This window comes from Ursus maritimus, unplaced genomic scaffold, assembly GCF_017311325.1.
Source record: "Ursus maritimus isolate PB19 unplaced genomic scaffold, ASM1731132v1 scaffold_23, whole genome shotgun sequence".
NCBI classification, from domain to species: domain Eukaryota; kingdom Metazoa; phylum Chordata; class Mammalia; order Carnivora; family Ursidae; genus Ursus; species Ursus maritimus.
In genome coordinates this window covers 37,265,249-37,292,291 of record NW_024424786.1, presented here as the reverse complement: position 1 = coordinate 37,292,291, position 27,043 = coordinate 37,265,249, and the positions used below count along the sequence as shown (strand labels likewise).

The following is a 27,043-nucleotide window of genomic DNA, read 5'->3' as shown; positions in this document are numbered from 1 at the left end:
TGCCACTCAACTGCCACTGGGCCTTCCCTCTTACAGCCAGCAGATGGCTCTAGACCCAGAGCCTGAGCCATGCCATTCTTGACCATCAGGCGCCTCCATCGGCTTGTCCCACTCTCGCTTGCACCATCCCCCCCCCACCACCACTGTCTGTCCTGCAGGCCCACCGTGAGCAGCTGGGCTGTCACCATGAGTCCATCCTCATCTCAGCCATCCCCATTGGCTGTCCCAGTCTTGGGCAGCGAGCTGTCACACTGTCAGCTGGTGGGTGGTGTGTTCTTGGCGGTTGGGTTGTTGAGCCCCCCAGCTAGCTTCTCTTTTCTGATGAGGGTGGTCTGGATGTCAGACAGAAGAGCCGTTTCCTTTTTGAAAGCTCTCTGAGCTTGCCCAGCAAGACAGTCCCTCTCTTGGGCCATGGACATAGGGCTGGCCCCTGTTCCCAGCAGAAAGTGTGTTCTCTTCTTCCCCACCACGGGGCTGCCTTATTCTCATCTTGGCTTTTAGAAACGTTCATTTCCCCACAGCTGAGCCCTTCCAGGCTCTAAATCCTTTGAACTATGACCAGGGTCCTATGGGACGTAGGTTCCATTTTCAACTATGAGAACTGCCTCATTCCCAGCTAAGGGAGAAGCCTGTCACTTAGAAGACCAGCAGCCCTAACCCCTTCTTGGTTGGGGGCTGTCCCGGTTNCCTCCATTCAGCCCCCCCCCCCCCAGTTCTCTTTAGAAGGCCTATGATTCCTGCCTTTGGGACCATGGAAGGCCACTGCGCTGAGACGTTATTGCTTGTTGGACTGAAGGCACACAGGCCGATTTCTGCCCTGACGTCGAGCCTCAGGAAGGACTCGGAGGGGAGCCCCACACCCCCTCGGAGAGCCAGGCCCAGCACCCCGCCCTCCCCAGGCTGCTCCAGCCACAGACTCAGGCTTGCTGAAGCCTCTGTGCCATCCACTGGCTCCAGGCCTGGAGGCACCAACTTTAGTTTCCTGTGACTGAGAGGTTGTAAATTGGACTAATTTTGGATGTGATGGGAAACCAAAATGAGGTCAGCAAGGAGGAGGAGGAGAAGGCCATCCAAGTGTCATCCTCCCCTGCCTTGGCCTGCCCCCAGGGAGCTGAGGGCCTACCTGCCCGGCCAGGCCTGAGCCTGCCCCTGGTGGTAGCCCGGCTCCAGGCCGGAGCTAGGCAAGGCTGCTGCCCCCTCCAGGACCTCAGCTCCCAGCTAAAGCCGTGTTTTGCCTCTCTCTCTCTCTCTCTCTCTCTCCTCTCTCTCTTGTTCTCTCTCTCTCATTCTCTCTTTACTATTCTCTGACTTTCTCTCCCTCTTTTGCTCTCACTCTTTCTCTCTCTCTAGCCCACAGGGGCAGCCTAACTGTTGTCCTTTGGTTCCCAGGGTAGGCTCAGGGGGAGCAACGCTGAGGTCTGGTTGCAGTGGTGAAAGCGGCCCCAAGGGCCCTGCCCCCCCACCCCCGCAGGCAGCCCGGGGTGGGGGGTACATGGCTGCCCTGTGGTCCTAGACCAGGAGTTGGCCAGCTTTCTCTCTAAAGGGTCAGATAGGAAATATTTAGGCTCTACAAGTCCTATAGTCTCTTTTATGCCAACTCCAGCCTGTCACAGCCATAGACGGGATATAAATTAGTGTGTTCCAGTAAAAATACAAAGACAGGTGGTAGACCAGATTTGGCCCACAGGCCATAGTTTGCCAACCCCTGCCCTCGACCACTGGATCGGGAAACGGAGGGAGGGGACAGAGGAGGAGATTGGGACTTTGGGGTTCTGGCCCTGCCTGTGGGATGCGCTGACCGCTCTGGCCGGGGGAACGAAGCAGACAGGTTGCGTGGGGAAGCCAGGGGTCTCTGACTCTTCCTACCTCCGTTTCCTGAGACATTTGCAGGTACCACTGGCATGCGGGACTGCTAGCTAATACACATGTCCCCAGGCCAGACCTCATTAGGTCCTCATGGCAACCTTGGGACAGAGGCAGCTCAGGGATGATTTTTCACCTGGGTTTTATGAAGACACTCAGATGAAGAAACTGAGGGGTGGGCTCACTTCTCCAAAGTCCCACGGTTCAGAAACAGCAGAGCTGAGGCTTGAACCCGGGTCCCTCTGACCTCATACTGCCTCTGATGAGCCCTGTCCTGCTTCCTGTCTGTCCCTGCCCCCACACCAGCATTTTTCAGGGATGCCGGTGGGCCTGCTAGGAGGGTCACCCTGTTTTCCATCAGATTGGGGGCACAGAGGCCAGACAAGTGGTTCCTGGGGCTCCTACCTCATCTGCTCCTTTCCCGGGGCCCCTCCTCTGACTGGGAGTCATTCCCAAGAAATCAGGAAGGGACACTGCACCTCAGAAACAAGGAACCCCAGAAGAAGGGCAAAGCTCTGCACCAGAGCCTGAACCCCAAGGCAGCCCTGGCCACAAGGCAGAGGTCGGAGGACAGAGGGTGTCCAAGCACAGTCCCCAGCCTCCGTGGCCCAAGCGTAAGAATCACCGGCTTTCCCTGCCTCGCCACACGTTACTAGGCCAGCTTGGCACTGGCCTGGATTTCCTCGTGTCTCCAAAGGCCGGTTGTCCTTAGATCACAGAGGCAGACTTTCCTGGGGTCCCCCCCCCCCCGCCGCGAAACCGCGGGAGGGAGCGGCAGCAGCTCCCTCCACCCCCTGCCGTTCCAGCACCAGGCCCAGGGCCCCGGGGACGCCTTCACCACACAGCCTCCCCAGCTCCCGCGGCCACTCAGACAGGAGGCGTTCGGGCACCAGGCGAGCCAAGGCCAGCGGGTGGGCTGCGCAGGGCCGGCCGGGGGCAGGGGGGGGCGGGCTCTGGGTGGGCGCGGGGTCTGGCGGCCTCCTGGGTGAGGTGGTGGCAGCTCCAGCGCAGCGGCGACAACGGGGATGGAGGCCCGGCGAGGTCCGGCAGAGCACGCCCTGCCCTGGGCTCTCCTAGTCCTGCCCCTCGGCTTCTTTCTCCTCCACTGTGATCCCTTCACCTGCTTCTCCTTTCTCTCCTCTCCTCCACCCGCCCCAAGTTTCGAGGACTCCACCCTGTCCACGGCCACTACCCTTGAGTCTATCCCCAGCTCCGCGGGAGAGCCGAAATGCCAGCGACCCCGCACCCTGATGCGGCAGCAGAGCCTGCAGCAGCCGCTGAGCCAGCACCAGCGGGGCCGGCCGCCCAGCCAGCCCACCACCAGCCAGAGCCTGGGCCAGCTGCAGGCCCACGCGGCCTCGGCGCCGGGCCCCAACCCCCGGGCCTATGGCCGGGGCCAGGCTCGGCAGGGCGCCTCGGCCGGCTCCAAGTACCGGCCGGCCGGCGGCCGCAGCCGCTCCAACCCGGGCAGCTGGGACCACGTGGTGGGGCAGATTCGAAACCGAGGCTTGGACATGAAATCCTTCCTGTAAGTCCCCCCCTCGAGCGGGCCGGCCCCCCCCCTCCCGCCCCAGCCTCTCTCCCCTCATCTCCTGGGGAGCGGCTGGCCCTGCACGGCTCCTGGCCCTCCATCTCTACGGCAGGGCGCCCAGCAGACTCGGCCGACCCCTCCCCAGCCCCCTGTGGCTCGAGGCTTGTGCCTGAAGCCCCCCCCCCAAGGATTCTTATCTGAGCCACCCCTCAGAGGACCCCGGCTCCCCGCCTTTGTCTTTGGTGCCTCCCAGGGTTTGGAGAAGGTCCCTCCCCCACCACTAAAAAATCAGTGGTGACACTGGACAATGCCCTGCGGCCGCCAGGTCCCCCTCCTCTTCCTCCTCTTTCCACCAGTCCCAGGCTGCTCCTGGCTTCCCTGCCGGCCTCCTCCCCTCCTCCCAAACCTGGGCTCCGGGCCCTGCTTCCAACTCTCCAGATCACCTCTTCCCTGTAACCCGACTCTGCTCACCTTCCTGCCCCGCACTTCCTCCCTCCCTCTCACTTCCCCTGTTCCCGCCGTCAGCCCTGTCCTCTGCCTCTCTGACCTTCTACAGCCACCTGTCCTCCAGCTCCCAGAATGACCCATCCCCTGAGGACAAACGTCAGATGTTCCCCCCAAAGCTTTAGAAAATGTTCTTTCTAAATCAGAGGTTTCTTTCAAGTGTACAGGTCTGAGAAGTAACCACACACCATGGGTATCGAGCTGTAGCCATTCCTCATTCCCCCAGTCACATGCTGCCCCGCCCCCGCCGCCCTCTACCAGGTAGGGGCCTCACCAAGGGCACCCCCTCTCTCTGGCATCACTCTGGGCATCTGCACTGACTCTCGGAGCCCAGGGCAGACCTAGGCTTTTGTCCCTGATATCACGCACCTCCTCCGGCCTAACGTGACCTTCCTTCCAGGCTCTGGGGATTATTCCCATCGCCCAGGTCTTCCCTGGGAGCACTTTTCACGGAGCAAGAGACCAGCACTAAGCCTGGGAGAGGAGAAAGGGAGGAGGAAGGGGAAGGCTAAGATCAAGGCCCAGCTCATTGTCAAGATGTGGGGATCCTGAAGGCAAGCAGGTCCCTCCAAGCTTCCTACCTCTCCAGCTGAGACCCCAGCCCAGGCTTCCGGGGCAGACAGGAGCGCTGCCCCTGGCAGAGGCCCCTCAACAGAAGCTTGCCACGCCAGCTTCCCACATCCGTGCAAGTGGCCCATGGCCCTGGCATGGCAGCCCATGCTGCCCATGTCTCTACTTGGCACATCTGGGCATCACATCTGCCGGGGCTCACCCCCACCCAAGGACCCTTGGGAATCCAGCTGGTGCCCACATGAGACAAGATGCCCAGCAGAGCCTCCTGGCTTCCAGGTGGCGGTTTGTTTGGGGACGGATACAGTGACACTGGTGTGGATTAGGAGAGTCGAGGGAATTGGTTCTTCTGTGGCTTGAACAGAATGGGGAGCCGGGGGCCCCTGCACCCCTCTGCCCCTCCTGCCTTCAGGCTGCTCTTTGCACAACTGTCACCCTGCTTCCTGTTCTAGCAGCCATCAGACTGGGGCAGGGGCCGTCCCCAGGCCCTGTGAAGAAGGGAGCAGGCTGCAGGAAAGCCTCTGTGTACTGACTCTTCCCTGTCTTCCCTGCCCACTGCACCCTGGCTTAACTGGGATTTGAGGAGCTGCGCTCCTGTGCCAGCATCCTGGGTCCACACTGCTGCGCCCACCACGGCTTTACGGGCCCCTCGCCCGCTGGCCACCGCTAGAGATCACCCAGCCCCCCACCTCTTCCACTTGTCGTTCTTCACAGCAGGGGTCGGCAAATTTTTTTTCTGTAAAGGGCCAGATTATAAATATTTTAGGCTTTGTGGGACACGTGGTCTCAATGACATTTTTTTAAAGCAATGCTTTCAACACGCACAAGCCATTCTTAGCTTGTGGGCTGTAGAAAGACAGGCCACCAGCTGTACTTTGCCCACCTCTGACCCCCGCCTTACAGTTTAGCTGGTGTGCTTCTGAGGCCCTTCTCTTGCCCCAAATCCTGCTGGTCCATGGAGAGAGCCAGGGCGGGAGGGCTAGCCAGGCCTCCTAGGACCCCACCCCCTCTTGCGGGGAGGATGGCGTTCCTCCTGCTTCATGGGTGTGACACCCCTCCCCCCAATACCACCAGCTTCTCCCAGACTCTCCTCTTGCCCCTCCTTCTCACCCTTGCAGCCTGTGTTGCTGGAGAGAATGACAAATTGGGAATTTATGCAGAGGAGCCGTTTTGTTTTTAAGAAGAGCAAAAGGAGTATCTGAAAAATGCATTAACCAGGGAAAAACATGTTTTCGTTGGGTTCTCCTTCCCCCAGCTCAACCAAGCTCCCAAGCAGCCAAATGGAATTTTACCAACTCTGAAACAGTACCGGTGGGCAGAGAACAAAGAAAACGAGGATTTGTCCTGAGGGAAGGGGGAGTTGTTACCCAAAAGTTAGATGCCAGAATGAGTGTCAGCCTGGAGTAATGTGCCCAGGACAAAGATGCATGACATAGAAGGCAGGCAGTTCAACCACTTACCTTCCTCCCTGCCCTGGGGCCCCATTGCTGTCTCCCATTTTCCCTGCGCCCCGCCCCCTGCCTCAGGTGCCACATCTCACCTGCTTGACTTCCCTTTCTGACAACCTCTCTAGGAAATAACCAGAGCCACCTCTTCCTGTCTAAACCTTGCCCTCCTGGACAATGGTTGAAGGGCAGACTTCCCAAAGGAGGATCCCCCTCTAGGGAACATTCCATCAGGCTTACCATCCTTCCCTTGGCCCTTCCTGAGACATGTTTCCTGCCTGCCCCATCTGAAATCCCCCTCTTCCTTTGTTCCATGAGAGACCCAGTGTTGGATGAGCTCCACAAATACCCAGAAAATGCCCATGAACTCTGATGATTTTGAGGGGCAGCAGGTCACTTTTTGTCCTCGGAAAACGCAGGGTGACCCTGCAGTTGTTCAGGGGTTCTTTGAGAATGCCACCTATGAAAAACGTCACACCTTGACCTCTGGTCCCTCACTGCTGCCCACATGCCAGCTCCTTGTCCACCTGGACCGAGCCTCCCCCAAAGCAGGGTGACTCCAGCCTCTTCCAGATCTTCCTCACTGCGGAAACAGGCTCCCTCCAGTCCTGCCAGGATTCCTCCAGATCTTGCCAGGCTCCTGCGCTTTCTCTCTCTTCACCTTTGCTTTTTGGTGACTTCTGGACTGCTCCAAGGAAAGGCCCCTGAACTGCACCCAAAAGCCTTGGTGGTTCTTCCCTGGATCTCCAGGAAGGGGGACTCAAGAGAAGGCCCGTGATGGCCAGCACACCATAAGCCAGAAGGGACTTCCTTTCTCCTCTGATGGGCTGTGTGTTCAGGGACCCCTCCTGGTGTCAAGGACATCTGGCTGCCCCTGACCCAGAGATGTCTTTACGAGGAGCTTCCTTAAGCACAGGGTGCAGTGCCCACCGGATTTCCAAACTTTCTAAGAGCCTCCCACCTGGGAGCCCAAACCTGCCTGCACAGTTCCAAAGCAAGATGGCGATGGAGCCCCTCCCTCTTCTCCCAGGGGCCTACATGGCCAGAGCGAGTAGCCTCTGGCCTTTGTTCAGCTGGAGATGAGTTCACCTCGGAAGTCTGTGTACCCCAGGGCCTCTGCACCAACCCACAGCCTTCCCCCCAAGCCTTCCTCGGCAGAGTTTTCCTCGGCAGAGTCCCGGGCACATGCCAGTTCAGTGGGCCTCTGGCCAGCCCCTTCCCCAAATCTCTCCAGAGCACCTTGTCCCTGGCCCCGAGGCAGGCTGGGTCTCAGGCCGAGAACACCTTCCCTCCTTCCCTCCCTCCCCGCCTCCACTCGACTCTGCTCTACAACTGTTGACAGTGCTAAAGTGTGTGGTTTCTCTCCTGCAGGGCCAGTTTCTTACGCTTTTTTCTTCTCTCTCTTTGTCTCTGTCTCTGTCTCTCTCTTTCCCCTCCCCGCCCCTGCCCGTGGGGCCTCCTCGTTTCCTCCCGGCCGGTGGGCTGCCCACCTCTGGCAGGGAAGGCAGGATGGTGGTGCTATCCTTGGTCTTAGGGCTTTCGGAACAGGATGACTTTGCCAATATCCCTGACCTGCAAAACCCAGGAACCCAGCAGAACCAGAACGCTCAGGGGGACAAGAGGTACGAGCACAGGCGAGGGCCTGCGGCGGCAGCGGCAGAGACGGAGGCGTGGAGAGGCTGCCAGCCTCCACCAGCCCTGGCCCGGCTGCTGGATGAGGCGGCGGTGCCCTCAGCGATCCTGGAGCGGGAGGACTGCCTCCTCCCCAGCTGGTGCCCTCACACACGCCACCCCGGGGTGTCCCTTGGGTCCGAGGCCAGTGTGGCCGTCCTGGGACCATTCTGGATCAAGCCTGCTCCCCAGGCATGCTTGCCCTCGCCCGGAGCAAGCCAGCCTTTCTGCCCCATCTCCCTGCTTGGCTCCCCCCACCCCTTGCTGCCCCTCATCTTTCATCTCTGCCCCACCCCTGACCCTGAAATCCCAGTTTCTCTGGTGGTTGGTGGGCGGGGGGGATGTAGGGAAGGCCCATCAGCCTGTTCTCCCTCATCCCTGCCACCTCAACCTCCCTCTTGCCTGGAGGTCCTGCTGGGGTGACGGTAGCACCCCCTCACCGAAGGGGTGCTGCGCAGGTGTGGCTGAGCTGCTTGGCTGATTGAAGAGGAGCCCCTGGTGGGGAGGGTGTGGGGCACGGGACAGGCCTGGTGACCAGAAAGAACCGAGAGGCAGCCCTGAACCTGAGGTACCAGGAGGAGGGACTAGGGGGAGGGGCCGAGAGCAGGCCTCTGTTTGCAGAGGCCGAGCAGAGGGCTGGGCATTTAGCCATAGTCTTGGCCATCAGGAACTCAGGGAAGCACCTCCTGGTGCCTCCCGTCTCAGGGAGGGTATGGAGCACTCGTGGGGAAAGAGACGGGAAAAGATTGGAGGGCAGGGGGCTTGGGCAGCGTCGCAAATGTGGGGTGATCCTGCCCTTGGTGTGGCTGCCTCCTGTCACCTGGCCTTGGGCTGGGCCAGCCACCTACCTGTAGTCACAGAGGGAGGGCTCCTCACCTCAGTCAGGTCTGCTTCTCGTCAGACCCAAGGCCTACCAGAGAGCATGTGGGCTGATGGCCAGGATGCTGGCCTTCTCTCTCTGGTCATGCCAGAGACCCGCTCTGTAGACATGGGCGAGTCACTGCCCCTCTCTGAGTCTCTGCTTCCTTGTCTGTCGAATGAAGGATTGGAGAGGGTGACCCCTTCCAGCTTGGGCATGCTAAGCTTCTCATGAGGGCATAGACCCTCAGGCCAGGTGCCTGTCAGAGCCTGTGAACGGGGCAGGGATCCTGACATTCCCTGAGGCCCTTAAGGCAGGAAGGGGCTGTCCCGGGCCGCCACCGGGGGCCTGTGGGTTATGGAAGGGTAGGCCAAGAGTTAGACAGCTGACTGCCTGTCCCTCCAGCGGTTTCTCGCACTTTCTTCCTATTCCAAGTTCACAGTTGCATGTCTATGGTGGACACAGGCAGAAACCCCCAGAGAGAGGGCGGGAAGAGCAGGACCGGTTCTCTCTGGCACAGATGGTGTCAGACCCTGAGCCCGTGTCCTGGGGGGTGGGAGGAACAGAGCCTGCCACCTCCAGCCCACCTGGTGCCCCAGAAGTCCCGGACTGGGCCCCCAGGCAGACCCAAGTGCCGTGGGGAGGGGGCCAGGGGCCATGGGGGGGGAAGAGGCAGCAGGAGGGGGCTGGAGGCCTCTGGAAACCTGCTGAGAACCCGAGCTCCTTGCCGGGGGAAAGGTGTGAAGTGTGCGGGAGCAGACGCAGGCTGGAAACGAGATTTCACATCACCCATGTGTTCATTAGCTGGCTCCATTTCCACCCACAGCCTATTTTTACCTCTGCCATGTAGGTCTCCCGCCCGTATTCTAACACGCCCATCCCTTCCGACCATTACATCAGCTGTCCTGCCTTCCTGGGAAAGGTGGGTGTGGAGGTGGAGGCCGTGGGCCCTCGCCCCCACCCTGCCTGACTCTCCAGGTGGACACATGCCATTCCCACCTGGTCACACCCACCCCATCCATCTCATGGCTCTGGGGTGTTTCCCAGGTGACTGGGCACTGCGAGGTTGTCCTGCACTGAGGGCTTCCTTCCCGGCCCTCTCCCCAGTCCCAAGCTTGGCATCGGCACTTGCACCACCCCACCAGGCTCCCGGGCACCTTAGGGCTCCATTCCTCTGGGTTCCTGGCTCTTTGGACCTTGGGATGGTGGGCTTGGGTCAGCTGTCCCTTTCTCTTCCGTTTCTGCCTCCAGACCCAGAGTCTGCGCTTCTGCCCCGATCCCCACCCCCTCCCATCCAGCTGACCCCTTGGCTGTCCTTGGGGAGGACTTTCAGCCCCTGAGATCTGTCAGCGGCAGGTCCCTGGGTGACAGGAGGGCCCCGGGAGGAGGAGCAGCCATTCCAATTCCCAAACAAGGTAGGGGTGCATCTAGCAAGTGACATGGAGATGGGAAGGTCCATCACTACCTCTCTCCCAGGATCCTTGGTGGCCTGGAAGCCCCCCATCCAGGATCTCCCAGTCCCTGAGCCTCAGTACTATGGGCCCCAAGAACGGAATGCTGTTGGACCCAGGAGGGAGGAAGGAAGGAGGCCAAGACCCCCCTGACCCCCATGCCCCGCTGCCTTCACCCATCCTGCCCTGCCTCCATTCCCATGTCATGCTCCCTGCCATCCCTTCCATCGCTCCTTGGGATCCGAATGGTGTCCACCGTGGCCCCACCCCCACCCGAGTGGGGCACGGGGAATGGCGGGGACCTGGCCACCCCCATCGCTCTCCTCGCCCCAAAACCACCATGTTTCCTCCGTCCTGGTGTGTGTCCCTGCCTCCTCTCTGCCTCTCCTCTCGGCCGCCTTGCTCGTCCCCTTGTCCACCCTGCAGCCTTCTTCACTAGTCTCCAACTAACCTCTCTTGGCCTCTCTCTCTCTCCCCCTCTCCTTCCTCCCATCTGCTCCTCACAGGGATGTCCCTGGGCCAGTGACGGGGCCCCTCCGCCTCTCCCTCTGCCTCTCTGTGCACTTGTCTCTCTGTCTCTCTCTGTCCTGTGACCTCCGGTGGCTTCAGTGGCGCTGACCATCTTCCCAGGCTGCTTTGCAGCTGCACTGATGCTGTGGTGTGGTCAAAATAACTCCAACTTTCTCATGCCTTCAGCAGTCGATCTGGCGCGCTCCTCCTGTCCCACTCTATTTTTAACCTGACTTTACCTCTCCAGCTATTTCAGTGTCCTCTTCCTCCCTGTGCCTGTCTGCGTAAGCACGTGTCCACGAGCGTGTGTCCCTGTGTGTGCGCACGCATGTGTGCATTGTTGTGGCCACACCTCTGTGAGGGACCCCGGGGTGGCCCCGGGCAGGGCGGGGTGTTCTGGGCTGTCTAGGCAGGGCTGGGCCCTCACGGCAGGTGCGTGTGCGTCTGATTCTCAGGGTGTCTCACCCCAACACGGCTGCTTGCTTTTGTCTGTTTCAGTCGGTCTGGTTCACATGCACACCGCGGCATGCCTGGGTCTCCCTGGATGTCTCCTCTTGGGATCATCGCTGTGTGTGTGTCATTTCACTGCTCTGGTCGACCTGCCTTGTTGCTGTGCCATTGTCTACCTGGTCCCCCCTGGGTGTCCGTCGGGCTTGTGTGCACTCGTGTGTGTGTGTGTGTGTGTGTGTATACACATGTGTGCACGCACACGTATACACGTTGTTGTTGGGTCCTGGTATCTCCCCTCCAGGGCCTGGCAGATTCTGTGCATGTCTGTCTGCCTGTCGTGTGGCCACCTGTGTGCTGGCGGCTGGTCCGTACCAAGGGTGTGTGTCTAGCCCGTGTGTGTCTCCAAGTCTGTGGCTCTGAACTCTCAGAGCTCTTCTCTTGTAGCCTGTCCCAAGCCCCATGCTGCCAGTCTTCCTGTCTTTTCCTCGCTGCCTGCCCCACCTTTCCTCCTCATGAGATGTTCCAGGCTGGTCCCTGGGCAGGCTTTTAGTGCCCCCTTCCTGAACCCCAGCTGGACGGAGCCTGGGCTCATCACCCAGCTGCTGGGCCAGAGAGCCCAGCTTCTCGGGAGCAGCATGGAGTCGGGGTGCACACAGGGCCTGGCATGGAATGGTCAGATCCGGGGCTCCTCGGTGGTGCCCCGTCTCTCTCTGACCCTGGGTGAGAGCCTTATGCCACACGCAGTCCTCAGAGCGGGAGGTGGGTGGGGACTGGGGAGCAAGGGCAGTGTAGACTCGTCCTATCCCACAGGTGGCTGTTTAAATCTAAATTAGTTTTAGTCGAACAAAACGAAATATTCTGTCTTCAGTCGCACTGGCCACTTCAAATGCTTAGTAGCCACATGTGGACAGCACAGACATAGCACACTGCTGTCATCATAGAAAGTTCTACTGGCCAGAGCTGTGTGGACAGTGGTCCTGACCTCACCTGGTCAGTCTCGGGGCTGAAGGGCACCTGTATTCTCAGGCTGAACAAACACAGGTGGGGCCTCTGGGAGATAGCACACCGGGCGTGTTTGCAGAGGGTAATGACGCAGAGGGGTGACCGGGACATGTCACCTGGGGAGCCTCCCCTGCCAGGTTGGAGCAAGCAGGGGTGCTGGGGCCTTGGGATGGGGGCACGCTCAGAGCCCACCATGCAGGCAGTGACTGGATGGTGGGGTATTTTCTGGGCAACAGGAGGAGAGGGAATACCCACCAAAACCCCACGCACAGGGGCAGCCTAGCTGGATCGTGCTAAGGTGAGGGGGATGGGCCCTGAGCTCCGCTTTAGGGGAAAACCAGTCCTCCCCGTGGACAAGAGCGGAGCTCCAGCTGGCCTGCAGGAGGCGGTGGCTGCTTGGGTCTCAGAGAAGGGGCTGCCGCCACCCCGGCCAAGGTGCCCAGCCCAGCCCACCTCCCGATCCGTGCTCATTCGGATTCCCCCCCACCTCCAGGTTGCCTGCAGGAGGGAAGGCAGTGAACACAGCCCCAGTGCCGGGCCAGACACCCCATGATGAGTCTGACCGCCGGACCGAGCCGCGCTCCTCCGTCTCGGACCTCGTCAACTCCCTCACCAGTGAGATGCTCATGGTGAGAAGCGCAGGACGCCGGGGCCCCAGGCAGGAGCTGGACTGGGAGGCCGGGGGTAGGGAGGGGACATGTGTGACAATTGGTGACAGCGTGGGAGTTGTCCACTCGGGAAGGGCAACAAGCACAGTGACTGAGGGAGCAAGGCTTGGGTTCTTTTCTCAGCTTTTCCCCCAGAACAGGCTCTCTGTGCCTCAGTTTCCTCATTTGTCAAGTGAGACTAAGAATGCCCGTCTTCCTCCAGTCTCTTTCTGGGTTGAGGGGGGTTCCAAGCAACCCTACTCATGGGAGGTGTTTTTAGGATTGTAGGAGGAAAGGCTTGGGGCAGAATACGTCCCCACTCCTGGAGTGGCGTCCCACTGAGGGGAGGTCTGAGGTGGAGCTCCCAGTGGAGCAAGTCTCATGTCCCCCTCTCAGGGACCTCCCCTAACCCCCCATTGCTGGGGGTCAGCTGAGACCCAAAGATAAAAGGAGAGTAGGAACCCCCCCCGCCCCGGGCCGGGGTCCTGATTCCTGGCAGGAACAACGGGGCTGAGGGTCTTCAGGGCACACCCTACTCCACGGGGCTCCCAGCCCTGTGGCTCTTGGGTGTTTCCACCAAGAGAGGGGTTGAGACTCCATGTCCCCCCCCCTCCCAGTGGCACAGCCATGTACCTCACCTGAGCTGGGGGAGGAAGGGGGGAGGGGCCCAGGGCGAGGACCCCGTGATGGGGCAGCTGGAGGTTTGCAGGCCACAGTCGGAGCTTTAACAGCTCACAAGTCCCAAGGAGGCTTAGGGTATGAGGTTGGGAACCTGGTGTCTGCTGTGTTCCTACCGGATGTGACTGGGGACAAGTCCTTTCTGCTCCCTGGACCTGGGTCCCCTCCCCAGTCTCTCTTATAGAGCCAGGGAAGCAGGCCTGTGGGCTCTCAAGACCTTGCCAGTCATGACATCGTTCAGGTCAGAGTTCCCTTGCCCAGGCCCTGGCACGGCAGCTGCCACGCTCCCTGGGGCCCCAGAGCACCCCCCCCGCCCCCCTTCTGCCGGTTAGGGTCCCAGCCAGCTCAGCCATCCACCCTCACTGCCCCTTTCTATACCAGAGCATCTCCTTAAGATGCGGATTCCCATGGGGTGTCTGGCTGGTTTCAGTTGGAAGGGCCCACAACTCCTGATCTTTAGGTCATGAGTTCGAGCCCCGTGTTGAGTATAGAGATGACTTAGATGCATAAAACTTTTTTTAAAAATGCAGATTCCCAGTCAGCAGGCCTGAGTTGGGCCCTAGGATCTGCATTTCTCTTGGATCCAAATTAGGGCATCAGATTTTCCCTGTTCTGGAGCTGGTCTCCCCTGGGCCTCTACCCCTCCCCCCCACCGTAGGCCCCTGTGCGCCTGTCCCTCCACTGCCCTCTTGTCCATCTTCCCCACCCATATAGGTGGGCCCAGCCATACTGTCCTCTGGACGGACCATGCCACAGCCTGTCCTGCCTCCCTGCCCAGCCTCTTCATTGGTTATAGCTTCCGGGTAGCTAGGTTCCAAGAAGGAATAGTCCATTCCCAGCCAGCTGGCGGGCCGCTTGCTGCCCCCAGGGAGGAACTGACAGCCTCAGGCAGAGGAAGGAAGTGTAGGCCCCAGGGCCCACTCTCAGTGGAGGTGGGCAGGCAAGGTCTAATTGCCCTGCCCCAGGCCAAAGCTAGGTCATTGTCATTAATGGTGATGAGGAAGACAAGCAGGCCCCAGACTGTCAGAAGCTGGGGTTCAGGGGTCAGGCACCCGCAGCTGGCCAGAGGAAGGGACTGAGGGAAAGGGGTCAGAGAGGAGGCCACACCCCCATCTGAGTCACCCCAGCCCTGGCATGCTTTTTGATACTTGATTCTACCCGAGCAGGGGCTCCCGGCAGCACCTCCCCTGGGGCCCTGATAGGGGTGGCCAGTCTGGTTGCCATGGAAACAACTCCTCAAGCTGCCCCGGCTGCTTAATTAGGGCTTGGGACTGTGGTTTGCGAAAGCTGGTAACAGGCCCAGAGCCAGGCCCAGCTTGGGCCTCTCATCGCCCAGACCACCCGTTTTGGGAACCAAGAGCCAAGTGACCAGAGGGCCCTCAGACGGGGCTGGGGTCCGCGGGGCTCCAGTCACCAGGGAATCCATCCAGACTACAGAAGGAACAGGAGGGGCAAGTGGTCTTCGCTGGCATTGCCTACTCATGCATGCCCCAGGCTCCCGGTCCCATGGCCAGCAGTGGCAGGGCCAGGCCGCAGAGGGGCGGGAGCCCATTTACATCATCCCAGGAACCTTGCAAGATGGGTCTTACGGTCCCGTTCCGCAGATGCAGAATCTAAGATGCACAGGAGTGAGCTTGGAACCAGCAGCGGGCAGGAGCACAGGGGAAAGCTTCCCGGGGTGGAAGCCACATTCTCAGTAGGCCTGGAGGGGACTTGCAGGGTTGCCTGGATCCGGCCAAGGGGTAGGAGCCGGAGGCACCCTCTTCCACTGTGAGGAAGAGCAGGGGAGCCAGCTCAGCGCCCCGTTCCAGCTCCAGGCAGGACCAGGGTGTGGCTGATGAAGCCCCAGATGCTGGAGCTGAGTGTCAGGGTGAGGGGAGCCCAAAGGACACCCATGACGGCTGGGCACTGATCTGGCCTCGAGTTTCAACTCACTGTTCCCTGATGTGTGACTTGAGGCAAGGTAATCACGTCTCTGCGCTCCCAACCCAACTGGTACATGGTAGTGCCTGCCTCATCCAGACGTCGGAGAGAGCCAAAGAGTGCAAAGCACAGGGCGCAGGGCGAGACCAGGCCTGGTCGTTACTGTTCTTAGTGTGATTTGAATCTTCTCACCTGGGGCAGGTGAGTTCTTGCTGGCTTGGGGGGCTGTCTCAAAATTGCCCAGGGATGTGAGCCTGCTTTGGTAGAAAGAGTGGGCTTTCAAGTCAGAGAGGGTCCATAATGCTGTGCAATCTTGGCTGTGTGACTTAACCTCTCTGAGCCAGTCTCCTCAGCTAGGGAGTGGTGATAACTGCCTCGCCCAGCTGTTGTCAGGATTCAGTCAGAAGGTGATGTAAGAGTCTTCCGCCATGGTAGGTGCACCCTATATATATTCTTCTTATCTGTATTATGTAGTATTTCAGAGCCCGGGGCCGCTTCCTAGGAGGAAGGAGGGGTCACAGGGAAGCCTCCTGCAGGGGAAGTGGGGAGAGAAACTGGGCCAGCAGTGTCGTCCTAAATGTGGTACCACGAGTCCCTACTCGGGCTCTCATCCAGTCCCCCGAGGAGCTTTCCGAGAGAGGGACGCTGCCTGGGCCACTTGGACCCCTGGGTCTGGGGTGGGGCCCAGGCAGCCGGGAAAATTCCCAGGTATTCCCATGAGCGGCCACAGCTGAGATTTGGCTGGAAGACCCTCCCCCAAATTAACTCCCCTGAGTTTTTCAGCATCAGCTTGGGAAGGGGACACCCACACCACCCTCCACGTGTATGTCCTATGCGGGAACATACAGGTTCCCAGGGCTTGCCGCTGGGAGGTGGGGGCTGAATGCAGGCGGGGGCCCTTCCTCCCGGCAGTCCTCAGCCCAGGCCCGGTGCGCTGCAGAGTGAGCTCAGGCGCTTTCTGAACAATTCTGTTGCCAGGCCCTCTCCAATCAGGCTCTCTGGGGACTGGGCCTGGGAACCTGTATTTTTAGCATCCCCGCGTGAATTTATGCCTTACACAAATTAGATGTTGCTGCTGAAAACTCGCCTCTCTCATTTCGTAAATCACATCCTCCTCGGAACCCCAGAGAGTCACTTGCCAAAGAAATATCCTGGTAAACTCTTTGGAGATGCGAACAATCTCCCTCATCTGTTCTGGAGCCGGGGCTGTTACGATTTCACAGTGAGCCCCGCTGGGCTGCGGAAGGCAGGAAAGCAGGAGGGGGAGCTCAGGACCTGGGTACACCGATGCAGCCAGGCGGGGGCAAAGCAGTGTGGGGTGGAGCTTGGGGCATGGTCAGTGGGCAGACCCAGGGCTTCCAGGAGAGACTGGGGAGTAGGGTGCACACTGCTGTGGGTTTGGGGGGACAGGAGCTGTCCTGTATCTGCCCCTCCTGTGGGACCTGACGATGCTCGCCCAGATGTGAGTGTGAGTGAGACGGGCCACAACCAGCCCCATGCGGTGACCAGAGGGAGAGCGTGCTCTCAGCGGCTGGACTTGGCTTCAGGCCCAGGGAGGCTTCCTAAGTGTGCTGGGCTGTGGTGGGGGCCCCCCAGAACCCGCCCCAACCCTGCCGGCCTCTCCCCCACCCCCAGCTCTCCCCAGGCTCCGAGGAGGACGAGGCCCACGAGGGCTGCAGCCGGGAGAACCTGGGCCGGATCCAGTTCAGCGTGGGCTACAACTTCCAGGAGTCCACGCTCACCGTGAAGATCATGAAGGCCCAGGAGCTGCCAGCCAAGGACTTCAGCGGCACCAGCGACCCCTTCGTCAAGATCTACCTGCTGCCAGACAAGAAGCACAAGCTGGAGACCAAGGTGAAGCGGAAGAACCTGAACCCGCACTGGAACGAGACCTTCCTCTTCGAAGGTGAGGCCGGTGCTGCCCCCGCCTCGCCCCCAGAGTCCCGTCTCCGCCCCCCCCCGCCCCTGCCCAGGGGCACACGTGGGTACAGGCGCCAACACACACACACACACACACACACAGGCGCGCGCGCGCGCACACACACACACACACATGCGTGGCTGCTGGCACTCACCCGCACAGGCCGTGTCTGCGCCCAGCTAACCTGAAGCATTTTCTGTCTGGCTGGGATCAGGTGACAGGGCCTACTGGAGCGGGACCAGAGCCAGAGGCCAAGGAGCCAAGCGAGGTGGCCCCTGGGGCTTCAGCTCAGAGGCAGGACTCCCCCTGAGGAGGGCAGGCAGGCAGGCGGGGAGGGAGGCGTGCGCAGAACCCGGAGGCGGAGCGCCGGGACTAGTGCAGTGGTATGGCCCAGGCTGTCGGTTCGAAACCCAGCTCCGCCCCTTTCCGGCTGTGTGACCAGGGCAAGTTCCTGAACTTCTCTAGGCCGTGGTTTCTTCATCTGTAAAACAAAGAGAGTAATAGCAAGGACAACTAAATCAGTAAATTGTGAAAGCACTTAAAATACCCAGAAAACCCTTTATATCAGTTTGTTCAATACGCTCGGTCTGTTCCCCCCACACCGCCTCCCCCACATCCAGACACATGGGAACAGCAGCTCTGAACCATGCCCCCGGTTCCTAGAGGCCACGGAGGCAGGTGCCCTTCTTCTTTCCTGCAGAACCCCTCTGAAGGCCATCTTTATCTCTTATCTCTGAGGAGCCAAGGTAACCAGGAAGCTGGCTGTGTTCAGGGAGCCATTTCTGTCCCAAGCCTTTTTGGTGCCTGGACTCCACTTAGAGAAGCCATTATCCTTTCCTCACACGTTTCAGCCAGTGAGAATAAATTCCTACGACTCCAACCGCCAGCTGCCTCGGTGCTCCAGAATTTTCAGTGTGCACCCCAGGGAATCTTCCCCACCTGGTGTCCCAGTCATTTGACACCCCACCCCTTCTGCAAGGTGACAGCCAGCTCACCTCAGATGAATCGTGGAGGGTGAGCTAGTGCGTGCTTGTGCGTGGGGAGGGGAGGACCCTTCTCCTTCCCAGTTCAGTGTGGCGGCCAGTTTAGAGTTGGGGCAATCAGGGCGAGGCGAGGCTCTCTGGAGGGCTCTGAGGCCAGCTGGTGGGGCGAGATTTATGGGCAGACCTTCAAACCCCTGGTCTCTTCTGCAGACATTTATCCAGCACCAACGATGGGCTAGGCACTGTCCTGGGTACTGGGGGTGCAGAAAAGACCAAGGCACCATTTGGCCCTCAAGGCATTCCTGATCGAATGGAGGACATAGGTGTGTAGATAACCAAGCCATACTCTGCATGGCAGATGCTGTGGGAACCCACTATCCGCGCCCCTTGATGGTGCTGGGAAATATTCCCCAGCATAGGGGCCATTCAGGATGGGTTCCGACGGATGAATAGGCGTTTGCCAAATAAGAGACTCCCTTCTCTGCTGTTGAAGAGAGCTGACTCTGGGGTAGGGACCTCTTGGAGCCTCCAACGTTTCCAGAACCATTTCACCTGAATCGATGGCAAAGGTCACCTGGGCGGGTCCCTGGGGGGGACTCCGAGATGAGCAAGATGTAGCCCCCTTGGGTGGGAGGAGGAAGCCCTGAAGGAATTCAGGGGCTGGGGGTTTGGGGACCACAGGACTTACTCTTCCAACACACCTGCTCCTGTCAGAAGCAGTTGTGCTTCTAGAGTCTGGCTGAAAGTGCTAGAACCCTCCAGAGCTCTTCCTCTCCCCGCATCTTCTCCACCAGCCAGGCTAAGGCGTTGGGTGTCCTCTCTCTTTCGTGATCACACCGTGGTTCAGGATCTCACCACCTCAGGCCTCCAGGCTGACCTGCACCCCCTGCACCTCCCAGGCTGCCCCCCCCCGACCAAGCCTCCCCAGGCCCAATGACTCTGGCTTCAGCCCTTCCTCGGGCTCCCTCCCCTGGCTCCCCCTCACCTCCACCAGCCCCAGCACACTCTTGCTGCTCCATCAGGCCATTTGCCTACCATTTATTCATCCTTTCAAGTATTGATTCACTTAAACAAGTATTTATCGAGTGCCTACTACGTGCCAGAAACAGTGTTGGATGCTGGGATCCAGTGCATGAGGACAGAAATGCCTTGCTGGAAATCCCAGGCTGGTGGGAGTCAGGCTCAAGGAAACAGATGCGTCTCTGTTACATGCATGATGTGAAAAGAAAGTGCTGGAATCTAGAACAGGGGATCTGACCCCACTGGGGATGTCAGGGAGGAAAGCTGAGACCTGTTTCGGCCAAGGCAGGGGACGGAGGTGCCACTGGGCAGGAGACACCGGGTGCTGAAACGCAGGGAAGGAAGCTGGTGTGGCTGGAACCCATCACTGAGTGGAGAGCGCTCGCAGAGGGGGTCAGGAAAGGACAGCGGGCCAGATTGTACTGAAGGACTCGAAGCCAAGGCAGGGCACGCGGCTTTTACTCTAAGTGCACTGGGAGCCACTGAAAGGCTTTAAGCAGGAGAGTGTCGTGATGCAGTTTCTATTTTTAAGGGATCACTCTGCTGTGTTGACAATGGACGGTCGGAGAAGGCGTGCAAGCAGGGGGGTGGTTTGGAAACTCTGGTGACGGTCTAGGTAGAATGCACCAGGCCAGCGGCTGGAATGAGGGAGGCGGCCATGGAGGAGGGAACAGCTTTCAGGATCCGTTGAAGAACAGGGAGGACAGGCTGATCACTGCAGGGGGAAGCGTGGTGTCTGGGGACACGCGTCCACCCCAGTTCTGTGTCTTTGCCCCTCCCCTCCACCCGAGGCCTCCTGGGGCTGGCTTTCTGGTGGCCAGACCCAGCCTGCCCCGTGCTTCCCCTCTGTCCCGCTCCTCTCCCGTGATGTCTGTCCGCCAGGCTTCCCCTACGAGAAGCCCCTCTGCCTGGCTCCTCACCCCTGCTGTCTGTCCGCCAGGCTTCCCCTACGAGAAGGTGGTGCAGAGGACCCTCTACCTCCAGGTCCTGGACTACGACCGCTTCAGCCGCAATGACCCCATTGGGGAGGTGTCCATCCCTCTCAACAAGGTGGACCTGACCCAGATGCAGACCTTCTGGAAGGATCTGAAGCCATGCAGCGATGGGAGTGTAAGGCCCCACTTGTGGGTCCCTGGCTCGGGGGTGCTGGCAGGTCAGGGCCGGCAGATCTGGTCCTAGTCCCCCTGCAAGCTTGGGAACGTCAGGAGGGTGGTGGGGAAAGGGCAGATGTGCACTTAGGGGAGCAGAGTGCCCACCCTTGGTCTCGCACCGGTGCTTGGCCCCTGGGGGGAGCTGCCTGAGCTGTGGTAAAGGACCTGGCATCTGTTTGGAGAGCAGGGGACCCACGGGGGGGGGGGGGGGGTGCACAGAACTGCCAGGTGAGGGGACACCTGGTGCGACAGAGGTGACAGATGGGGGTGGATGAGCACCAGGCCGGGGCAGGGAGGGCCCTGAAGCAGTGGGGCCAGCCAGAGAGCTCTCTTAACTGTCCCTTCTCCCTTAGTCCCCACACCGCTCCTGTTCTCCCTCCCAGGGGAGCCGAGGCAAGTGGGGGGGACACCTCTCCCCACAGCCCAGGCTCACTCCCAACCTTTCCTTCCCAGGGGAGCCGAGGGGAGCTGCTCTTGTCTCTCTGCTACAACCCCTCGGCCAACTCCATCATCGTGAACATCATCAAAGCCCGGAACCTCAAAGCCATGGACATCGGGGGCACATCAGGTGCTGGGGCTTCTCGACACGAGGGTGGATGGACCGGGGAGGTTCTGGGAACACGACGGTCACGCTGGGTGTGGAGAGCAGGGTTTGAGCTGCAGCACTCGCCCCTGACCCTCTCACCCCACCTCTGGTTTCAACTCTGCTACCCTAGAGCCCTAGGTGGCCCCCCCCTTTGGAGCACCCTCAGGGTCTGATTCATCTTGGACTCTGTCCTGACCAGAATCAGGGAGAAGGGGAGCACTGTGGTGGGAGACCTGGGCTCCAGCACCAGCTCGGACACTTCTTGTCCGTGACCTCGGGCAAGACCTGGCCTCTGTGGGTCTCAGTTTCCTTATTTGTGTTCATAATCGGGCACTAGGTGATGGCCAAGGTCCCTTCCAGTTCATCCATCCACTGGTCCCCCGGATCCCTCTCATTGTTTGGGGCTTTCCTCACCCTCTGGGGAAAGCATACAGCCCCTCCCGCCCCAGCTGCCACTCCTGCAGCGGGAAGGGGATCCTGGGGAGCCCCCGCACTGACCCTTCTTCTACCCATCCCCCAGACCCCTACGTGAAGGTGTGGCTGATGTACAAGGACAAGCGGGTAGAGAAGAAGAAGACAGTGACGATGAAGAGGAACCTGAACCCCATCTTCAACGAGTCTTTTGCCTTTGATATCCCCACGGAGAAGCTGAGGGAGACCACCATCATCATCACTGTCATGGACAAGGACAAGCTTAGCCGCAACGACGTTATTGGCAAGGTAGGGGCCTGGTGGGTGGGGAGACACGCCTGTCCTCTCAAGCAGCAGCAGGGGTAGTGGGTGAGCTCAGGGCTGGGCCAGTCCCCTCCCCTCTCTGGGCTTCCATTTCAGCTAAACATGAGGCGATAGGACAAAATCTTCCCTAAGTGTCCTACTGTGGGTTGGTCAGCTCAGGACAGACCACTGGAAGGGCAGGGAAAAGAGAAAGTGGGAGGAAGATGTGGCTTGGGTCCCCAAAAGGGAGTGTTCTGGACAGGACCCTCAGGCAGGGTAAGGACCTCAGAGCAATGTCACCCAGGTCCCATCTTCAGAGGATGAGCTCTGTGGAGCAGAGTCGGGAGCCACAGTCATACTCCAAAGACCCGGCTTCAGTTCCCACCTCCTGTGCTGCTAAGTAGCTGTGTGACCTCGGGCAAGTCACTCGTCTCTCTGACCTCCAGTGTCCCCGTTGGTAAAATGGAGCTAATAGTACCAACCCTACAGCCCTTCACAGGGTAGTGTGAGAACTGCCTGAGATCTGTGGATGTTCTCCTTGTAGAAAGTAACCTCTTCTCATCATAGACTCACCAAAAAAATCCATGCCTGGCCTTGAGTTTTTCCAGGATGTGATTCTGTGACATAAACCCTTCAGTTTCTCTACTTTGAAATGTCTATCCCTGTGTTCGTTTATGGTTTTGTTTTGAGAGTTTGGGCTTGGGAATCGGATGGCCTGGGCCCAGCCCCACTCTTGACAGCCATGACCTATCTGAGCCCCATTTCATTTCCACAATGGAAGTAAGACAGTCCTAACCTCACAGTGTGCTGAGATGAAATAAGACAACATGGGCGAGATGCTTAGCACAGTGCTTACAGTGTATGTGTTAGCCGCCATTATAATAAACGTTATTTTTGAAGCTTTCCTACGAAGGGCATGTTTGTCCATCGGAGCGCAGAGCTTTGACCAGGAGCAGTGCAGGAAGCCAGTGATGAGGGCAGGTGGAGGGGAAGGGCAGATGCCAGGAGCACGGGAGGAAAGAATATGCGTCACCGAGGGCACAGGCCTGTATGCGGTAAATGAGGAGTGACCTGGGCCCCTAAGGGAAGCAGCTGACCTCAAAGCAAGGCCCCGGGGACATCGCCAGCCAACCTGTGGTCACCAGTGGCACTGTTCCGCAGGGCAGCGTCACCCAGATCCTAGCAGGACCCTGTGTTCCGAGCAGGCCTGCGGCCTCCTGAGCCCCCTCCTTGACGAGCTCAGGCCAAGTAACCGTATCTAATTCGAAGCGCCTTGGAAGCTTAGCCTTTTGGAGTTGGGCGTTCTTGAGAAACAATTATAGCTCCTGCTGAAACCTTCCTACCTTCTGCTGACTGAGCCAAGGTGAAGGAGGATTGGTTTTCACTTCGGCCTGGGTCGCTTAGGGAGCCCGAGGCGTCTAACCAGCCTCCAGTCACACGGCTGGGGTCCAAGCACACAGCTCCACGGGGCCGCGAAGCCGCTAAAGCAGAAGCCAGCAGGGTCGGGCTGGTAGTACAGAGCCGGAAAGGCCTAGATGTACATTCCCCTGTGCCACTTATAAATTCCATGACTCTGGGTGAGTCTCTTCGCCCTCTGCACCTTTGTATCTCCGTCTGTAAAATGGGGATAGCATACCTGCCCATGGGTAAGGATTTGGTGACCCGTGGGTATGAAGCCCTGACCTCCGTGCTTGGTGTGCAGTAAGTGGCGAGGAGGTAGGAGCTATCAAAAGTGAGAAGAGGTGGACAGCGGCCAACAGGGCAGGGAAGGGCAGGGGACCAACGGCCTCCACCCCCACCGCAAAACAGGTCAGGAGTCTGATTGGGAAGGGCCAGGCATGCCCAGGCTCCCAGAGGGAGGCACGGAGAGGAAAATAGGTCAGGCTGGCGGGGAGGAAGGAGGGGGAGCCTCTGAGGGTAGGCTGTCACTGTAGGTGGAGGCCCCTTGGTCCCCAGGATCATGACCTTAGGGCGCCACTGAGGAGACGGAGCGTCACCCCCTGGTGGGGGCAGGGGATGAGGCCTCCGAGAGTGTCACTGATGCGGTGCTCTTCCCTCTCTCCTCAGATCTACCTGTCCTGGAAGAGCGGGCCCGGGGAGGTGAAGCACTGGAAGGACATGATTGCCCGTCCCCGGCAGCCGGTGGCCCAGTGGCACCAGCTGAAGGCCTAAGGGCAGCCATGGGAGGCCCAGGGGGCTGAGGGCCCGGGTCCCCATCATGCCCTCACCACTTTATGCACAATGCCCGGCCTGGCCCCCCGCCATAGGTGAGGGGAGGACCCTGAGGGCTTGGCCAGGGAGGGGTCCCAGGAGTCAGTTGGGCCCCGTTTCTAGGAAGTACCAGCCTCATCCTCCACCGGTCCAGCTCTGGGGGAGGGGCTCTGGGAGCCATTTTCCTGCTTTGCCCCTTTCCTTCCTGACTTGCTGATACTAAAGAAGTAGGGGAGAGCGTGAAGGCCGGACAGGCAGACGGGCAGATCCCTCCAGAGACCCGCCAGGTGGGCACGGTCCCCCGTTTTCTTTAAGGCAGTGCCTGGAGTGGAGAGAAGCCGCCCTCTCCCCAGCTCCCAATGTGGGCCCAGGAGAGGGAAGGCCGAGGCGTTTGGCCCCGGCCCAGCCAGGAGAGGCCCATCCGGGAGCAGTTTCAGGTGCCGGCTGGGCCCTGAATGCCAAGGATAGTATATAGCCCGCTCCAGGGTCCTGGAGCTGCAGCCCGTGTACTTGGCGTCACGTCCACCGTGTGTGCGTGCGTGCGTGCGTGTGTGTATGGGGGTGGGGGCACTCTCACCCTGTCCCTCTGGGGCCGGCCGTGCAGAGAGGGCAGGCTTTCATAAAGTGAGGTAGGGCAGGAGGCCGAGAGAGGTCAAGGCACAGAGCCGGGGGTGGGCAAGGAGAGGCAGATGAGGGGTGAGAGGGAAAATGTGGGGTGGGGGAGAAAAGAGCAGACACGAGAGCCAGGCTGAGAACTGGGCTACCTCCTGCCGCCCCCACCCCTGGCCCTGCTCTGCTCAGAGTTCTCCAGGAGCTCCTTGCCGAGCGACTTCATCTCTGGAACATCATTTCACACCTTTTAGGCACCTACTGCGTGTATCACATTCCACCAGACTCCCCTCCCTTCCTTCTCCAGGGTCGCAAGCTCCCACTAGCTCTCTTCCCATCACCCAGACACCTGCAGCCTTCCCAGATCTCAGATCCCAGCCAAGCTGGCAATATTCTCCATGCTTCCCAGGTTCCTTCCCTGTCTGTGCAGACCTCTGTTACCCCTCTATCCCCAAGCTCGTAGACCTTCCCTTCCATTCAAGGTCGGAGTCTCCGGCCCAGCCTTCTTTCCCCACCGCTCCCAGTCCCTCAGAGCAGCCCTTTCTGCCCCTTTCAGTCCAGGCAGAGGAAGCAGGGAAAAGTTCAGATCCTGAAAGCTCTGAGATTGCCCCACAAAGCAGCTGTGGCTTCTCTGCCTCAGCTGCTGCAGAGACTAGAACTGGCCTCCCCTTGGAGACAGCAGATTCCGGGATGATTCCCGCTTAAGCCTGCTCAGCCCCGCGAGGGTCCTGATACAAGACAGCTGCGGACAATCTCAAGTCCAGGGGTCCGCCAGCCTGGGCCTGACATTCCCAGCACAGGCCGCCAGGTGGCGCCCGGACACCACGCCTGTGGTGGCGTCCTGGGACCACAGTTCTACCCCGAGAGGGACCTGACCCCAAAGGGGGACTCTGGGTAGGGTCCCCACTTACAGAGCATGGCAAAAGCATGGGAATTGGGGAGCCATTTTCCTTCAGTAGGCTGCCCCTTGAGCTGCCCGTATCAAAATTTATTACATTGGATCTCACACCCCTGCCCCCATCCCCTCCCCCAGGATCTGGAGGAATATCATACTGAGTAGGCGAATCAGTTTGTACGTTGAGGAGTGCTCTTGTAAAGCAAATAGTCACCCACATTTCTTGTAAATCCCAGTTTTTCTGTATTGTAGCTTTGCTTAAAATTGGGGGCCTGCCCCAACTTCAGGGTCCTTGTTGGGCGGGCTGGGGACCAGCCCCCGGTGGTGGGACGGGAGGGCAGCAACTCCGAAGGAAGTGATCAGAGGGTTTTGTGGGAAGCCTTGAAAGGCGAGGGATCTGTCCTCCTCCAACCCTCCCTCAGATCCTGTACCCCTCCTCCACGTGGTGCCAGCCCCGCCCCCGTGTCCCCTTCCTGTTGCGGAGCCTTCCGGGATCAAACCAACCTGCAATGAGTGGGCGGGGCAACTGTGTCGTTTTTTCCCCGGGCCCCACCCACGGGGCTCTTAGCCAATCGTATGCAGAGAGCATCTTGGGGCGGAGTCTGTTCCCAATCTGACCCACCCAGGCATACTAGTGAACCCTGCCTGGGTTTTCCCAATCCCCAAATACGCAGCAGGGAGGCCGGGGAGGGTTGGCAAGTGGTGAGCCAAGGGTCCAGTGGGCTGGCACAGGAGGAGGCACGTGGCATGCGGTGAGGGCAGGGGTGAGCTAGGGCTAGAGGAGAACAAACAGGGAATGGGGGAACGTGAGGATGGGGGGGAGGGCACAGAAGCCCCACCACCATCCCAGGACCTTGGGCAGATCACCCACACTCCCGGGGCCTCAGTTTCCCCATCTGTAAAATGATGGTAATAATACTTCACCTACCTCATCGGGGAGGTTGTGAGGCCACCGTCGCCTGACCTGGGGCTGAGGCAGAAGGACTGTGAGGGTGCTACCCGGGAGCAAAGTATTATTACTGTAGCCTGAAAGCAAGGCCCGCCTGCCCCTCCCCCTGTAGAGTCTCCAGGATAGCCGAGGCCGGCCTGGGCCCATCTATCTCTTCTCTACTGTGTCCCAGGTCCCTTCATGAGCGTCATCTGCCGTCTTTGTGGGCACCCTAGACTTAGTTGTTATCTTGTTCAGGTATCGTCTCTTGTGACCCTCTCCCTACGTAACCGCTGTACAAATCCCACCTGCCACAGGACCCCGCACCTGCCCCCTGGCGCCAGACGCCAGGGAAGGGACAAGGAAAACAGCCACACAAAAAAAAGCCGAGGGGGCCCCCAGAGCCCCCAGCCCAGCTGGGGCCCCAGGGGTGGGGTTGGTGGCCACTGTTTGTATTGTATTGGAGTCCTTGAGTGCAAGTGTTTTATTTAATAAAAAAAAAAAAGAGAGAGAGGGAGACAGACAGACAGAAACCCACTATCACAAGAAAAAAAATTGCAGCAAAGAGAAGTGAAGAAAAACTGAAGGAAAAAAAAAAGGAAAAAAGAACCATCCAAAATTTTTCCACTACACGCACCCTCTAAGCCAGCAAGATTTCCTCTTTGCAAAATCATATTTTTGTGGGAATGGGCTCTGCTTTCTGTGGCAGGGCCCGTTCTGATAAATAAAGGATCGTGACAAAGTAGGGCCTCGGCTGTTTCCTCCGTGGGTCCCAGCCCTACCTCACCTCCCAGGGGAAGAGGCAGCAGGGCGAGGGGGTTGGGGAGCCTGGGTTTGAGTCTCCCCTTGTCACCTTTGGGATTTGGCTTCACTGGTGATGAGGCTCTCCCTGAGCTTCCAGCCCCTCCTCAGATCTAAACT

The 27,043-nt window shown here is 59.5% G+C and overlaps 1 protein-coding gene across 1 annotated transcript; it reads left to right on the top strand.

The window, feature by feature from the left end:
- Positions 1-2,888: 2,888 nt before the first annotated feature.
- Positions 2,889-26,867, top strand: SYT7 (synaptotagmin 7). Its single transcript, XM_040639200.1, has 7 exons — positions 2,889-3,391; positions 12,350-12,485; positions 16,740-17,010; positions 19,969-20,138; positions 20,633-20,747; positions 21,286-21,485; positions 23,547-26,867. Exons 1-7 carry the CDS (start codon positions 2,889-2,891, stop codon positions 23,649-23,651), a joined length of 1,500 nt encoding a protein of 499 aa, XP_040495134.1. The 3' UTR covers positions 23,652-26,867.
- The last annotated feature ends 176 nt before the right edge of the window (positions 26,868-27,043 follow it).

Coding starts and splice junctions, on each gene's coding strand:
- SYT7 (XM_040639200.1), top strand. CDS start 2,889: ATGGAGGCCCGGCGAGGTCCGGCAGAGCACGCCCTGCCCTGGGCTCTC. Junction 3,392..12,349: donor TTGGACATGAAATCCTTCCT/GTAAGTCCCCCC, acceptor CCCCACCTCCAG/GTTGCCTGCAGGAGGGAAGG. Junction 20,139..20,632: donor AGCCATGCAGCGATGGGAGT/GTAAGGCCCCAC, acceptor TTTCCTTCCCAG/GGGAGCCGAGGGGAGCTGCT.